Source organism: Gymnoscopelus microlampas, assembly GCF_963454915.1.
Source record: "Gymnoscopelus microlampas genome assembly, chromosome: 6".
Classification (NCBI taxonomy): Eukaryota; Metazoa; Chordata; class Actinopteri; order Myctophiformes; family Myctophidae; genus Gymnoscopelus; species Gymnoscopelus microlampas.
The window spans coordinates 26,949,720-26,965,278 of record NC_139943.1 but is presented as its reverse complement, the minus strand read 5'-3'; the positions used below and the strand labels follow the sequence as shown (position 1 = coordinate 26,965,278).

Below are 15,559 nucleotides of genomic sequence, written 5' to 3'. Positions count from 1 at the left end.
GCCCTATGCCTCTTGGATTCTCATTATCTGGCTCCTACGTGTGTGTGTGTGTGTGTGTGTGTGTGTGTGTGTGTGTGTGTGCGCGCGTTCGCGCGTTCGCGCGTTCGCGTTTGTGCACGCATGTGTGCGCATGTGTATGCGTGAGAATGTGGTTGTCCCTTTGATTCTTAGCATGGGTCTGTGTGTGTGTGTGTGTGTGTATAAGTATGTCCATATACGTGAATTTGTGTCTATGGGTATGCATATTTGTGCGCCTGCAAGCTCCTATAGTATTTCCTGAATATCAACGAGTCCTGAGGCTGGCCTCTGGATTCATAGAACATCATCTCCTTTCAGTCCCTCAGACCATGGGCTCCTATCTCTCCCATCTGATCCGGAGGTAGACTTGGCTCTGCACAGGCTCTCCGCTCGCTGCTTTCGCTTGCTTTCCACACTGCAAACAGCATCTGAAGCCCTTTGTCTTTCCTGCTACAAGAGTTCATTCTTATTCCTGTGAGAGGTTCACAACAATAATTAGTGTGCACTCTTTTAGAGCTTTGAGGTATGCATTATTTGTAGCATACAATATTATATATATTAAGCATATACGGTAATTCATTTCTTTCTGAACAGACAACTTTCCTGTTTTTGCGTGTTTGTGCGTGGGTGTGTGTGTGTGTGTGTGTGTGTGTGTGTGTGTCTGTGTGTCTCTCCCCCACTGGCCTATCATCATAGTGAATTCCAAAGCTGTGGCCTGATGAATTAGTCTGAAACAAATTAGCAGTACTTACAGCTCAGACGGCTCCAGCATTGGGTTACAAATTAAAACAAAAGATGCCATATCTCCACATCTGCGCTAGTTCCCCATGAAATACAATACGCTCTGTCTCCATCTTCAGTGTACGACAGACAGAATTAGACAGACTGAGGCATTCCTTCCTTCCTTCCTTCCTTCTACTGTCCTGACTCTTTCCAAGCCATTGAATGTGATGTTTATGTTTTTCAATGTATCCGGACTTGAGACAATATAATGTAAGTTCTTTTGAGCTTTAATTGTGGCCGTACTCATCTTCATTAGGTAGACGTCATAATATCTTTTAAGTCATTCTAGCTAATGAGGACACCAGAAATCCTCATGGTTCTTTTTACAGATTTAGATGCCATTTTAACAGAAGCATCACAACTGCATCACATAAACTTCCAGCCGTGTTGGGCCAATTTCAGCCACATTAAATGCACTAGTCAGGATATTTTGCAATGAGAATGTGGGAGCAAACCGTGTACTGTTACTCAAGTTCCTCAATCTTAGTATTTCTGAGTAATACAGTGCTGGTGATCGAACTGCAGATCGGCAGATTGGATCAAAGTAACCTCGTTGCATCCTTCTAATAGGTTTTTGGTAAAGGTTGGCGGGAGGGGAAACAAGGATTAGACCAGGACGGGTCATCATACGCATCATACATCATACGTACAAAACACAGAACACTTCTCAAAAATGAAAGAAAGTTGTTCTAATGTAAACCCTGAGTAACGACAACTGCAAAAGTAAATCCTGTGCACAGTCCACTTGTTGTAGCCTTTTACGAGTTTCCTTGTGCTCACTCTCTGACTCTTGTTCCTCTTAAGGTAGGCAGTCTCTTAGATGTGAAACTTTTCTTTCTTCTTTTTTATTAGAGCATATTTTATTTCTCCCAAGGACAGAACACTGTCATGAAGATAAGATATGATAAGATAAGAGAAAACATAATTGATCTCTGCAGAGAAATTGGGTGGTTATAGCAGCCAGATTTGTATATAGATAAACTACAATACCAGAGAGAGAGATTTAGCAACAGAGGGTAAGCGCACAAGGTCAAAAAACTGAAGCACAACATATTTTACTTCAGACTAGAGAAACAAGGAAGACAAAGGTGATACATTGCAAAGCAACATGGTCCTTGGTAACATATGGAGGGAAAAGGCATGCATAAGCAACCCAGTATATTCTACCAGAGAGATATTGAATACAACACAAGAAGCAAGAGAAATAGTCCACTTGCAAAAGGCATACTGAGTAATTGATGTTTTCATCAGGCCCTGCAGGTCAAAGGTCTCCGCTCCAGTACTAGTCTGTTCTAAGGATTCATACGTTCCAGCGCTGGTTGACTGCTGCCACCTGGTGTAGACTACTCAGTACTGCATCACACTGCTTCATTCTCCCATCTGCACGGAGCCCTTGAGAGCAGTGGATCTCATGTTGCACCAGGAGACAGGTTTTACTTTGGCCATGACACTGCAATCTATGTTCCCCTGTCTAAGTATTAGTCGGCAACCTTGTAAGAACGACCTGCAGCTTAAATGTGGATTAGAAGCACTTCTTCAAAGGCTTTTGGGGTGGATAATAGTGTTCATAGTAATGTTACATGGAACTGTGTTTACATTTGAGAAAGCATCATACAACAGGTAAAGAGAGTTAGTTATATATGAGAGAGAGAGAGAGAGAGAGAGAGAGAGAGAGAGAGAGAGAGAGAGAGAGAGAGAGAGAGAGAGAGAGAGAGAGAGAGAGAGAGAGAGAGAGAGAGAGAGAGAGAGAGAGAGAGAGAGAGAGAGAGAGAGAGAGAGAGAGAGAGAGAGAGAGAGAGAGAGAGAGAGAGAGAGAGAGAGAGAGAGAGAGAGAGAGACTTGGGAGTGATTGCCAGAGGGAATGCTTGGAGCCTCATTTGAACAAAGACAAGATTGTACTGAGGATGCACAGGTGTGTGTGTGTGTGTGTGTGTGTGTCTACAGTACATGTGTGTGTGTGTTTTATGTATCCACTGACCCTATCTCTCCCTCTCTCTCTCTCTCATACACACACACACACACACACACACACACACACACACACACACACACACACACACACACACACACACACACACACACACACACACACACACACACACACACACACACACACACACACACACACAGAGAGTCGATGTTGACTTCCCAGTCTTTGTGCAGTGTATCCACAGGGGATCTTATTATGGTGACAGGCTGAATAGGAGCATGCCGACCTCATCAGATCTTCTTTCGCTTCTTTTCTTCTCCTTTCTCCTGGGGTCTCTCTCTCTTTTTCTTCTCCCTCCATCTCTCTTCCCTTCCCTCTCTTTTTCTAATTTCTTCCAATCTCCTCTCTTTTCTTTTATAATTATATCTGCTTTTCTGAGTGTCTTTGTTCAACCTATGCTCTCCTCATTTCTCATTTCCTACTTGGGCACTGACTGTCCATAATTTCACTCAGCCTTTTGTAAACCAGTGTTTAGTAAACAAATGTAGAATAAATAGTTACTATATCGATTTTAAATCATTGAATCGAATCGTATCGTTCTAAATTAACCTGTTCTGTATCGTTCATGTATCGTATCGACTAAATCACTGAATCGAAATGTATCGTATCGTTCTAAATTAACCTGTATCGTTCATGTATCGTATCGACAATCAAGTATCGTGATACGTATCGAATCGTTGTTAAAACGTATCGTTACACCCCTAGTGTTTACCTCTCGGCATTTAGTGGACACTAACCAATGTCTATGTATTTCAATTGGTGGCACTTTGTGTTTGGAATTTTGGATTTGTCTGGTGTGTTTGACAATACACAATACTTTTCTTCTACAGTATCCCAGACACTGTAGAAGAGAAGTATTAAACATTTGATTACAACATCCTACTGTCATCATACACACTTTAACAGTTTACAGTACTACATTGTGTTATCTTATTATAGAATAACTTTGCTATATGAAAGTCTAATAACTATTGTGTATGTGTTTTTCCTGGATAGCTCCATTCAGAATGAATGACTTTGTTGTGTTATTAAACAGCAAAAGTATGCTGTACCAATTTAAAAAGCAATTCTTCAATTGTGTGATTCCCCTGTATTCCTATCCTAGATTACACTCACTTTATCTCTGAGTAAACAGTTTTATTCTTAGTCATTGATTGTTTGCAGCTGTGCCCTTATAATATTTTTTAAATAAAATATCCAATAATGCGTCACACTTGTCTCTCCTCTCTTTCTTTGCATGTGTGTGTGCAGAGCTTGAGGCTAACTCTCGTGTGTGGGGATGCAGACTGTTGGCTCAGTCGTGTTACGTTGACCTCCGATGCTGTAGCTGCCAACTGTACCATCTACAGCCAAGGTAACATTTTATATATCAAAAGTTCATCTGGATACTGCTATGCCATAAACATTTATGCAATTATTATAGACAGACAAACAATAACTGATCATGGATGGGTGTTTGTCCTGTATGATGTGCAGAATTGTTGTGGAGCAGTACTGTTCATGCAATCAATCAATCAATCAATCAATTAATCAATCAATCAGTCAGTCAGTCAGTCAGTCAGTTAATCAAACTTTATTGTCATCACAGTTACAAAGTATTTTAACTTCATTAGAATGTGTCATTTTGTCTTGATGGACTTGAAACTTCAAAAGTGACTCCATAATATCTAATATGTTCCTTTGGTTTTCTACAAAAAACAAATACATGTTTTTGTTTCGTGCATTATGAAAAAGCACAAAATCAGATAATTTATATTAATTTTGGATCACGGGCCACGGCAGCCATCTAAGGTCAATATGTTGCTGTCATCCCTCTCCTACGCTTTCTGTGGGATCCCATTAGAAATACAAAAGCAGCCTATACTTATCTCCAACAAAAGCTCTGACAATTCTCAAAACTCATGGACAGGTTCAAAACTATTTAGTTCTGTGTGTGACTCTGATAGCAGACCTACAAGCTCATGTGTGTGTCGCGTCCGCGATGCGTTGTGAGCCTGTTGGCTTACTTGTGAGCTTGTAGGCCGGCTATTGTCGGCGCCCGACGCCGTTGTGCGACGAAGTATGAATCATGCTTAAGGCAACAGCAGTTACCTGCTTTGACCTCATGACCTCAGTGTGTGATGATCCCTGTCTGTATTTCAGATGAGGAGGTGTTCTGTAAGGTGACCAGCGAGATTGTGGCTGGGGACAGCCTCCTTGCCGCCCTGTCACCTCGCTGTGGCGGCTCCTCCGCCCTGGATCAGATGTCCCCCCCACTGAGCCTCGTTACACAAAAGCCCTTAGTGAAGGAAGAGTCGGTGTACTCGCCAGGACTACGGCCAGAGATCCAGCTCCTCCCACAGCAAGCTGGCATGGCGGCCATCTTAGCCACGGCTGTTGTCAATAGTGAGTTTGGGATTTTCAGTAGGGCTGCAACTATCGATTCTTTTCTTAGCGATTATTCTACCGATTACTTCTTTCGATTAATCTAGAAATACTTTTTTTAAATCAACAAATTGACACGAAAACATTAAAACATTTTCCATCAACTAAATGATCACATCTGATTAACCACTTAAGCCCTAACTACAAGCATACAAGCAAGCATATTTGCTATTGTAATAAATACATAAAATATATACAGTATATGATATAAAATCTTTTCAAAATTGATTATTTTATTAAAATACTTTGTTTTGTTACTTTTTTAAATAATCAATTAAATCGATTAGATTGATTACCTGTTACACTCCTAATTATCAGTGCATGAATTGTCACCTCGTTTAGTGACTTGGCTCACCATCATTTAAATCGGTGTGCATTTGTTCTTCATCCCATAAACTAAACTGAAATATCCAATGCACCGTTTAAACCACACGATGGCAGTGCTACTCTTTAACAACAAACTGGTATGCATCACAATGCATAGCTTAGATTTGCCTTCTCACATGGCTTCCAGGTAAAGTTACCCATTGGCTCTGCACTGCACTGATGTCAGGGACACACACACACACACACACACACACACACACACACACACACACACACACACACACACACACACACACACACACACACACACACACACACACACACACACACACACACACACACACACATCTTGCGCGCGCGCACACACACACACACACACACACACACACACACACACACACACACACACACACACACACACACACACAGTGAACTGTCACTGTGATTAATCACCGTAGATCAAGCACAAGAGTTTCAACATGATGAGACATCTCCACTGCTCCTTCCTGCCCTTGTCGTTACACTGTAGTCATTCTGAAGAGCCGGTTAATTATGGGATGTTATCATAAATAGCCCCGTTAACACACGATATGACACTAGATTAGTTTGATTCCCTCGCGACACGTCACTTTCTCCCACAACCCTGCGCCGATAACCTTTTGAGTTCTGTTGCCTTAGTAACCTGTGAAGTAATGTGATTACAAATGCTTTTCACAGCAGTTGTTCGAGCCTTCCATGGTTGAGAAAGGTGTTTGTTTGTGGTTGTGCATTATGTACCATCTGCAGATATATGTATGTACTGTATGTGTATATGCATGCCAGGTACGGTAGGTGTGTTTTTTGTGTGTATGTTGCCCTGCAGATGTTTTTTTCATTTTCCAAATACAAACTGATAAAACTGTCCAATATCTAAATAAATTAACTGGCTCTTATGATGTCATAATGATGTCTGGCAATGTCACATACGGTATCTGTTCAGTTGCCTTTGCGCAGATTCACTGTTACAACTGGTCACTAATTCACTTGTCTTTGCACAGATGAATATCATGATGAGAAAGTAGAAAGTTCAGAATAACAATTCAACTTTATTTCCATTATACTGTATATGACAAAATGATCAGGCAGCTTTGAAGGCAAATATTCCTATTATGACATGCTCAGAATAGCGACGCTAGGGTTCAAGTGGTTAAGGGAATCAATCAAATAACTGATTGTTGGTATTTGTTTCTGATTGGACAATTGACAATGTACTTGTTTGTGATTGGCCATCAGAGGACATCTTTCCATGTAAGGACTGTGGAATCTGGTATCGCAGTGAGAGGAATCTACAGGCCCACCTCATGTATTACTGTGCCAGCCGACAGAAGCAGCCTGCTGCAGCCTCATCTCCACCACAGGACAAGCCCAAGGACTCCTACCCCAATGAGCGCATCTGCCCCTTTCCACAGTGTAACAAGAGCTGCCCCAGTGCCAGCTCACTGGAGATCCACATGCGTACCCATAGTGGTGAGATGAAATTCAAAGTAGACTAACTGATGAAATTCTAATAATTAATTCAAATTAGACTATGTTACCTGTACTACTAGTCCCTCCAGGTAAGGAATGAGCAGTAAAACTAATTCTATTTGATTGCAATCATTTTCCATTATGAAATCATGTTTAAGTTGATTTGATTTTCTTTCTTTTTAAAGGAAAAATACTCTATAGATCGATAAGACAACTCATTTTCTGCAATCACAGAATTCTGGAGGGTCTAATAAACAGAAAGACACACTGAAGCACAGTTCTTATAATATAATCTCATTCACTGCATGTTAGACTTGCCTTACTGTGCTAACCAATTGATTTACTCTGTCCTCATTTCATAGACTTTGCTTTTATTGTCTTTTAATGACTTGCATTAATGTAGGTTTAATGTTTTTTTAATGGACATTTTAACATCTGGAATAGAAATATAGAGTCCACACTCTGTATCATGCTCCCATAGAGTATTTATTAAATGCCCAAGGTGATGTTTCGAGCTTCTCCACTCTTCCTCAGTCATTTTAACACCTGGCCCAGGGACTACAGTTGAACATTTGCCATCAGGCTAATTCTAGCACATTTAGCGATGTTGATTGCACTGTCCTTGTAAAAAATAAGATCAGAAATAATTAAAATGAGATGAGAGTGAAATAGGTTGTGTTCATTCAGCATCTGAAATGATCTCATAATAATAATTGTGTCTCCGTTAGTTGTTGTTCGCACATACCTGGAATTTGACCTATGTCGCCATTTACCCATTCTAACTGTTGGCACAGTGGACACTATTAATACAGTGCCTGGGTAGCAGTTAGTGGTTCCCAGACTGCCTCTCTACCTATTCAGCTATGCCCCCCCGTAATCATTTAACTTATGGGCATGAAACAACTGGTCTGGAACTATAAATGTTTTTAGTCATTAGTCAATTTATTTGGTTTCCTATAAAACCCTCCTCTCTTAGCCACACACTCACTTACTTTGTCTCCTTCTCTCTCTCTCTCTTTCGATGAATTGAGTACAAAGGACCCCTATGGAAACAAGCCATAGTGCTTTCTTGGGTTTAAAATCCTCTTAACAGACCTTGTATTGAACTGCACATCCCCGTGCTTGTCTTTGCAAACTGTTAATAAAGTGTTCAAACAGTCAATCAATCTCCTCACTAATAATCTCCCTCTGTGCCCCTCTATAGGTGAGCGTCCATTTGTCTGTCTCATCTGTCTGTCGGCTTTCACCACTAAGGCTAACTGCGAGCGCCACCTGAAAGTCCATACGGACACGCTGAACGGGGTGTGTCATGGTTGTGGCTTCATCTCCACGACCAGAGACATCCTCTACAGCCACCTGGTCACCAGCCATATGGTGTGCCAGCCTGGGTCCCGCAGCGAGGTCTATTCCCCTGGGCCAGGCCTTCCTAAGCTGCCTCTGGCCATAGGTAAAACTGCATTTTCTGCTTAACCACAAAAATGAACGATCTACAAACTCATAACGCATCTAAATGTTTTTATTTTTGTAATAATGTTTTGGTCTATAATGACGGGCCCAAAATTGGGATGCCAGGGTTAAGTTGGTTACAAGTAGCAAGCAAGCTTTTGGACCTGCTGATTAGCAATTTAAAGAGTTTTAGTAAATTACTCTCTTTCTGTCCTGTGCTATTTATATTTCCTGCTGCAACCCATTGACCCTGTTCTTTTACTTTCCCACTGTCTCTGCTTTTTAGGGCTGAGTCCGGGAGACTCTGGTGTGGTACTGAAGTGTCAGGTGTGTGGCCACAACTGTGACTCTCCTGCGCAGCTGCAGCAGCACGTACGCACCCATCTGGAGGTCAGGGTCCCAGCCGAGAGGAGTCCTACGCCTCGCCAAAGCACCCCGTCCTCAACTGACCACACTCAGCTACACCCCCCTCCCCAGGACAGGGAGCCCCCGGCCTGCGTTCCCCGCCCGGACTCCTCAAGCCCGGGTGCAAACGGTGGCTCAGCCACTCCTCGAGGCTGCAGTCCTCCTGATCCAACCGCTTACGTGAGGATCAAAGTGGAGCCCAACTCAGATTCTGAGTTAGAGGGACAGGGGACAGACATGGTTGAAGACGGGGAGGAGGAGGCCAGAGAAGATGGCGATCAAGAGTCAGTAACAAAGAGTAGCACGGGGCACACTGCCGCTATTTCCTCTCAGAACTCAACCTCTCCCAGGAGTCCATCTGCTACAGTGGTAAAGGCTGAACCAACGAGTCCCACTCCTGGTTCAAGCCCTGCCCATGTGGGCGGTTCAGGTTCAGTGTTGCCAGGGGGAGCGGTCTTCCTCCCCCAGTACATGTTTAGCCCTGAAGCGGCCATCTTGCCTCAGGCCTCAGAGATCCTGGCTAAGATGTCAGAAATGGTCCACAGCCGTCTCAAACAGGGACAGGCTGTTCCTCAAACCAACCCAGCCTTCTACCCTGCTGGGGCTTCAGCGGCTGTTGCTGCTGTAGCCACTCCCCATAAAGGAGCAACGTGCTTTGAGTGCGACATCAATTTTAATAACATCAACAACTTCTACGTACACAAGAGGCTGTACTGCTCCAGCAGACACCAGGCAGATATGCCAGCCCCAGCTTCAGGCCCAGGGATCGTCAGAGATGCTCTTCCAGCAGCGGCACCTTCCAGCGGTGGACACTGTCCATCAAGTTCTCCTCAAGGCGGAGCGGTCAGCGGTGCAGGCAGCAGAGCAGCGTCGGCTTCCCCCACTGACTCGGACAATGCAGCGGGAAGCAGATTAACGGAGAGCAGGAGGCTGGTGGAGGTGAAGATGGAAACTTCAGTGACAAAAGAGGGAGTATCCTCCTCCTCTGAGGGAGAGGGAGGAGGTGGGAGTGCGGCAGGGGGAGGAGGAGGAGGAGGAAGAGCAAGCGAGGGCAGCCAGAGCCCGGCGAGCGGTTCAGCCGAGGACCTGGAAGAGGACCCCACCAAGACCTTCTGTGAAGCCTGCAACATTCGCTTCAGCCGCCACGAGAACTACACCGTCCACAAGCGCTTCTATTGTGCCTCACGTCACGACCCATCCAACCACCGGGCCAACCACCTGGCCAAGGCCACTGCTGCAGCGTTCACTCCCCAGCCCTTCCGCACACGCAAGAGGAAGAAGATGTACGAGATCCACATGGCCAGAAATGAGGCTCTGGCTAAAGCTGCTGCTGCTGCAGCCGCAGCCCCGTCACCTACAGCTCCCGGTTTGGCTGTCAAACAGGAAGTGTCGCCTGGTGCAGCGGGCAGATCTAGCCCTGAAGGAGACGGCCCTATCGACCTGAGCAAGAGACCCCGGCTCCAGGAGACACCTCGGGGCAGCGGCTGCGGGAGCAGCATTCTTCCTGCGCTGCCTCTTACTGACTACCACAAGTGCACCGCGTGCAGTATCAGCTTCAACAGCATTGAGAACTACCTGGCTCATAAGACCTACTACTGCCCTGCCACAACCCTCCAGCCTCACACCTTGGAGCAGCTCCACAGGCTCAAGAGGCCGGCCTCCACCTCTCCAACAAACAGGCCCCAGCAGGAGCGTCCCGATATCCTTCACCCTCTGGAGGCCAAGACCCTGCCTGCTGATTGGGTTTCACACGCCCAGGGCACCTCACCCAGCCCTCACCCCTCTGCCTTACCTGGCTCTGAGGCTGCATCCCCTCAACATACAACCACCACCCCTGCAGTCACGGCTGCAACTGGGGCCAAAGGCTTAGGCATTGTTTCACCCCATGTGACCTGTCCTTATTGCCCCAACAGGCCTATCACCTGTGACCTGGTGGAGCATTTCAAGAGTGCCCATGGCCTGATCCTCACCGTACAGCTGCCCCAGGAGGCCTATTCTCTGATTGGTGGCAAGGTCAGCCCCAGCCCTAGCATCAGCCCTAGGGACAGTGCACAGGCAACCACCTCAACTTCCACGCCCCCCCTTAACCTGCCCAAACCAGGTTCCCGAGTCCACAGAGACAGCATCAACGGTCGGGTGAAGAGAGAGCCCGCCTCCCCCTCTTCCCCTCTGATGAATGGTAGCCCCCTAGGTGGGGGAGCATCCCCTCCAACTAGCTCTCCCCTGGCTGTGTCCCCCACTAGGGCCCTCTCTATGACTGCGTCACCTGTGCCTGATGCCCTGAGGGAGACTATGGCGGCTTCTCTCCTTCCAGACAAGGCTGCCCTAGCCTTGGCCTCCCACCCTCTCCCTGTTCCTCCTGCTCTCCTCGTACCAGGTCCTAAGACCTCATTGGTGTCTCCTGTGCAGAACGGTAATTCGCGCTTCTGTCGGCTGTGTAACATCAAGTTCAGCAGCCTGTCCACCTTCATAGCACATAAAAAATACTACTGCTCCTCGCATAGTGCCGAACATGTCAAGTGAGCTTGGAGACTCTCCCCCTCTTCCTCCTCATCCATGCTTTCCTCTCTCCCAGAGCACTGGTTTTGCTTCCCTCACCTCCAACAAGCTCATTTGCACAGTGAAGTCCTTGGAGTTACAAATGATAAATGAACACCAAGGATTTTACTGTGAAAGTCGCCTCTGCTGCCAGCCTCCTGTCCTGTATGTGGGCCTAAGACGGCATTTGGCTGGCACGACCATGTATGAAATTGTGACTGTTACTCACATGGCAGGGACGAATTACAGCAGGTGTTACCAACACCTGGTAACTGACATTGCTCCTCCTATGGGTCAAAGTTCGTATTACACTAAGAGCTATGATGGATGTGGGAGTTACCTTACTAGCTACTGTAGCTGTTCACCTAGCTTCTTGGCTATCCAGCTAGTATCTACTGCACACACAGGTTTGCTCTTGTCCCTAGATTATTTCACCCCCATCCCCAGCTTCCTAAAATGACGTTCCCCATGTCTCGCAAAATGTTTGCTTTATGGGACATTAAAACGATCTGTCATGAACCCTCTCTATCTAACTAAAATGTTTATAATGACAGTAATTTGATTCCGATTGTCAGAAGCATTTCAGGCTGGTGACGATAATGAAGATGTGTATTATGATGGGTCTCTAAGTCTTTTCCTGGGCTATTGATGCCTCTGACTTTATAATGGAGGAGTTATTCTCTGTGTGGAAAAGACAATCACAGTTTATGTTTTTATTATCTGTGCATAGTGTATGATGTCTCAAAAAAATAATTCTATAATGCTTTGGTTTCAACACTGGCTCTTTTTTTTCTTCTTTTTTTTTATAGCTAAAACAGTTTTTAGCTGAAAACACATTATGTGGTATCACAATGTTACCAACTACCGAAGGATAATATTTCCAAATGGACAGTTTTGTTTTTCTTTCATAACCACAAATTTTGATTTTCTCTTTAAGATACAAGGGAGAGAAAGAAAATGTGAAATATTTATCTTTGAGTCCTCACTGATTTCATGTCAACAGAAAACTACCTACTTAGTGTCTGAGAATATTTGTATTTTTTATTTGTATATTTTTCATACTGTTCAAAGGAACCGTTTGGATCTGGGTGTGTTGAAGTGTATTTTTTAAGTGTAGATATGTAATATCTCTCACCGTAATCACTGGGATCCCACTGAATCGTGTTATCATGTTAGAATTTTGTCCTTCTTTAATGTAGACTCTAATTGATGTTGAGGTTAGAAATGCAACACTGTGTTTATTTTGACCCCCTCCAGTACACAACTAATAAGCTGCATAATTAACTTCCCCACATACTAAGTTCCCAGTGCTCAAATTTGACGTGCACTCATCTGACACTGGTGCTTTGTTTGGATGGAAAAAGGTGTTGTCTTGGTCCTTTTTCGTATAACTACCTGCTTTAATAGTAAACCAACTCCTATCCTCCTAAACCTACATAAAAAAAATAAGGTGTTAGGTTGTCATTAATTTAAACAAAATGTATGACGCTTACATATTGAGACTAATATTGTTACTTAAACCTACAGTGCATTGTTTTTTAGTAGGGCTAGGAGGACTCTGATATATTTAAGGTTTGCTCTTTCTCTGAAACAATTGTCTCTTCCTTGCATCAGATAAAACAATATTATCAGCTTCCCACAAAGTGTGTGAACTTGTAAGCACTCACAGGTCTACACTTTAATCATAGATAGCCATATTAAGTGTCTGATTCATACTAGGTTATCTGTACAACACATCCCACCGTTATTTTTGTTTTGTTTTTCACAACTCAGAAGGTGTGATTTGTTTTGTTTGTTTTCTGTCCGGCAATGAAGCAAAAAGAAAGAAGTGTCAAGGTGCCACAAACACAGTAGATGAACGAAGCCATGATGTGTAAAAGATTGCACTCGTATCTATCTCTCTCTCTCTCCCTGGTGCATATTCACACAGTGTCCATATTATGTTCATTATCTTACAGTACAGTTTTAACCACCGCAGGAGATGCAATATTTGCTCCAACACAGTGACAGACTTACTACACTAGATCATGTACTCATTAGGGCAGTGGTTCTCAACCACCCATCTGGTCACTTAACACGACAGCGTGTGCATTTTCAGAGCATGGTTATTTATATGATCAATCAATCGATTGTGTTGCAGTTTGGATTAATGGAACTAACATAGTATACTTTAAGTCCCTATTTAGTCAAAATCTATTGACTAAACCTAAATACCATTAAACTTGCAATATCCCGGCCCACAGGTTGAGAATCACTGCATTAGAGGATGAGCATCAATGGGCCTGTGAGCAACCACACAGGCAGATACAGTATGGGACTGTATTAATCTGTAGTCTCAAAGTTGAAGAATTGAGTTACAACAGTTGACCAGAAACTTGTTATTAAGCCTTTTCACCCAATCTGGCAAGTCCTCAAGTAAATTTCTCTCTGGTTTACAGCCTCTTAAGTTCAAATGTGCTCTTATCACTGTCCGTATTAAGAATTCTTGCAAAAGTTGGACAATTATGTTTGTGTTCATAATATCACAATTTAAAAACATATTTGCTTCAATCCACTTGCCAACATTCATGACAAAAGTTGTTTTTTAATCTTATTTGTTTTGTTTTCTGTAGTGGATTACAGTTACCTTTTTGTAATCAGATTACTGTAATTCTGTTACATGTAATCTGTTATTCTCCATCCCTGATTATCTGCCTGTCTGTCTGAATATGGATGTTACTCCTGGTTTCCCATTTTATCCTCCGCGTGAGTAAATATATAGACACTCATACTGTAATGCTGGCTCGCTGGCTGGCTGGCTGTCTACTCCAAAAACTGGAACCAGTGGAGTTTTTTTTTGTGAAGAAGCATTGTTGAGGAAATTTTCATGATTTTGGGCAGTGCTGTTCCAGTTCCTTGAGTGTTTACAATTATATCTGAGAAAGAGAGTGATGTCAGCTAGTCACAAATTGAGGAATTCAGTGCTGAACACGTTTGAATTTCCCCCTTTCTATTGCACTGTGTTGTATAAAAAATGTGCTGAATGTTTTAGTTTTAGGGTCTTTTTTTGTAATATATTTATGTTTATACAGCACTTTTCCTAATCCAAAACACATCATTCTACGCTGAAGGACTTTCTAAAAGATTTAAATCCTCTTAAGTAAAACTTAAAGTTGAAAACACACTTTGTGAATGATTTTAATGAGTCAGAAATGGAGAAATTTCTAATGAATGTCAGATTTCAGTTTATTTTTTATTTCTTCTTGTTTCTTTTTATATAGTTTCATTTCAAATCTCAAGTTCCACTACACTCTTGTCCAAACTATGCATGGGAAATAAAATGTCCTGAGAGACACCGAAGAAGAGTGACACTCTTATTTTTGTGCATGTGGCTTTGTGCTTTTGCTTATGAGTCATTACACCCACACAGTAACCCTAATGATGAGCCGTAGATGGAATCCTTCACTTTAAAAATCAGTTTAGTGCTATAACCAATAAGTCAAATGTTCCTTCATGGAGAAGTGTGACTGAATTAATCATGATCTTTTCCATTAATCTTGATTTATACGCCATATGACAGTGTTGTTCAAAAATAGTCGATGCGTTGTTAGCTTGTAGATCGGCTGTATTCGCTGTGCGACACCACCGTACAGAGACATTCAGCATTATGAATAATTGTCGCTGATAAAGAAATACTTTTATGCCTCAGCTCAAGGCTTTATCACCACTCAAAGCAAGTGCACAGACAAAATGTGTCTGTGCACTTGGTGAAATGCAGAACATATTTAGTTAATCAAGAAAGTTTGAGGCATCATATATATATATACACACACACACACACACACACACACACACACACACACGTGCATATGTGTGTGTTGCTTTATATTGCTGACAATTTACAATTTGGGCATTTAGCAGCATTTGTCCAGAATTGCCGATCCAACCGATATGCCTTTATACTGTACTAGAATCGCCGATTTGACCGATATGTCTGAGTCATAGTGCTGGGGCTTTGTCAGGGTACCCGTTTGTCTGTGTCCCTTTTGTGCCCATATATGGTGATCCCTGATGCCATTAGCATATGGCCATACTCTGTATATTGACATGCCCACCCATACAGTATATGGACATATCAGTTGG

General features: G+C 43.3%; 1 protein-coding gene across 2 annotated transcripts in view; it reads left to right on the top strand.

Moving 5' to 3' along the window:
- zfpm1 (zinc finger protein, FOG family member 1) overlaps window positions 1-14,789 on the top strand; it is a 93,268-nt gene extending 78,479 nt beyond the window's left edge. The window contains exons 5-10 of one of the 2 annotated variants that reach the window (XR_014601019.1): window positions 4,043-4,145; window positions 4,934-5,176; window positions 6,815-7,048; window positions 8,253-8,495; window positions 8,781-12,007; window positions 12,247-14,789. Coding sequence is in view for 1 of the 2 variants with exons in the window: in XM_084060328.1 (XP_083916454.1) it covers window positions 4,043-4,145; window positions 4,934-5,176; window positions 6,815-7,048; window positions 8,253-8,495; window positions 8,781-11,422 (3,465 nt within the window). In the remaining variant the exon portion in view is untranslated. Of the gene's footprint in view, window positions 1-4,042; window positions 4,146-4,933; window positions 5,177-6,814; window positions 7,049-8,252; window positions 8,496-8,780 lie in introns of both variants that reach the window. The other variant, XM_084060328.1, reaches the window with a different exon arrangement.
- Window positions 14,790-15,559: the final 770 nt, after the last annotated feature.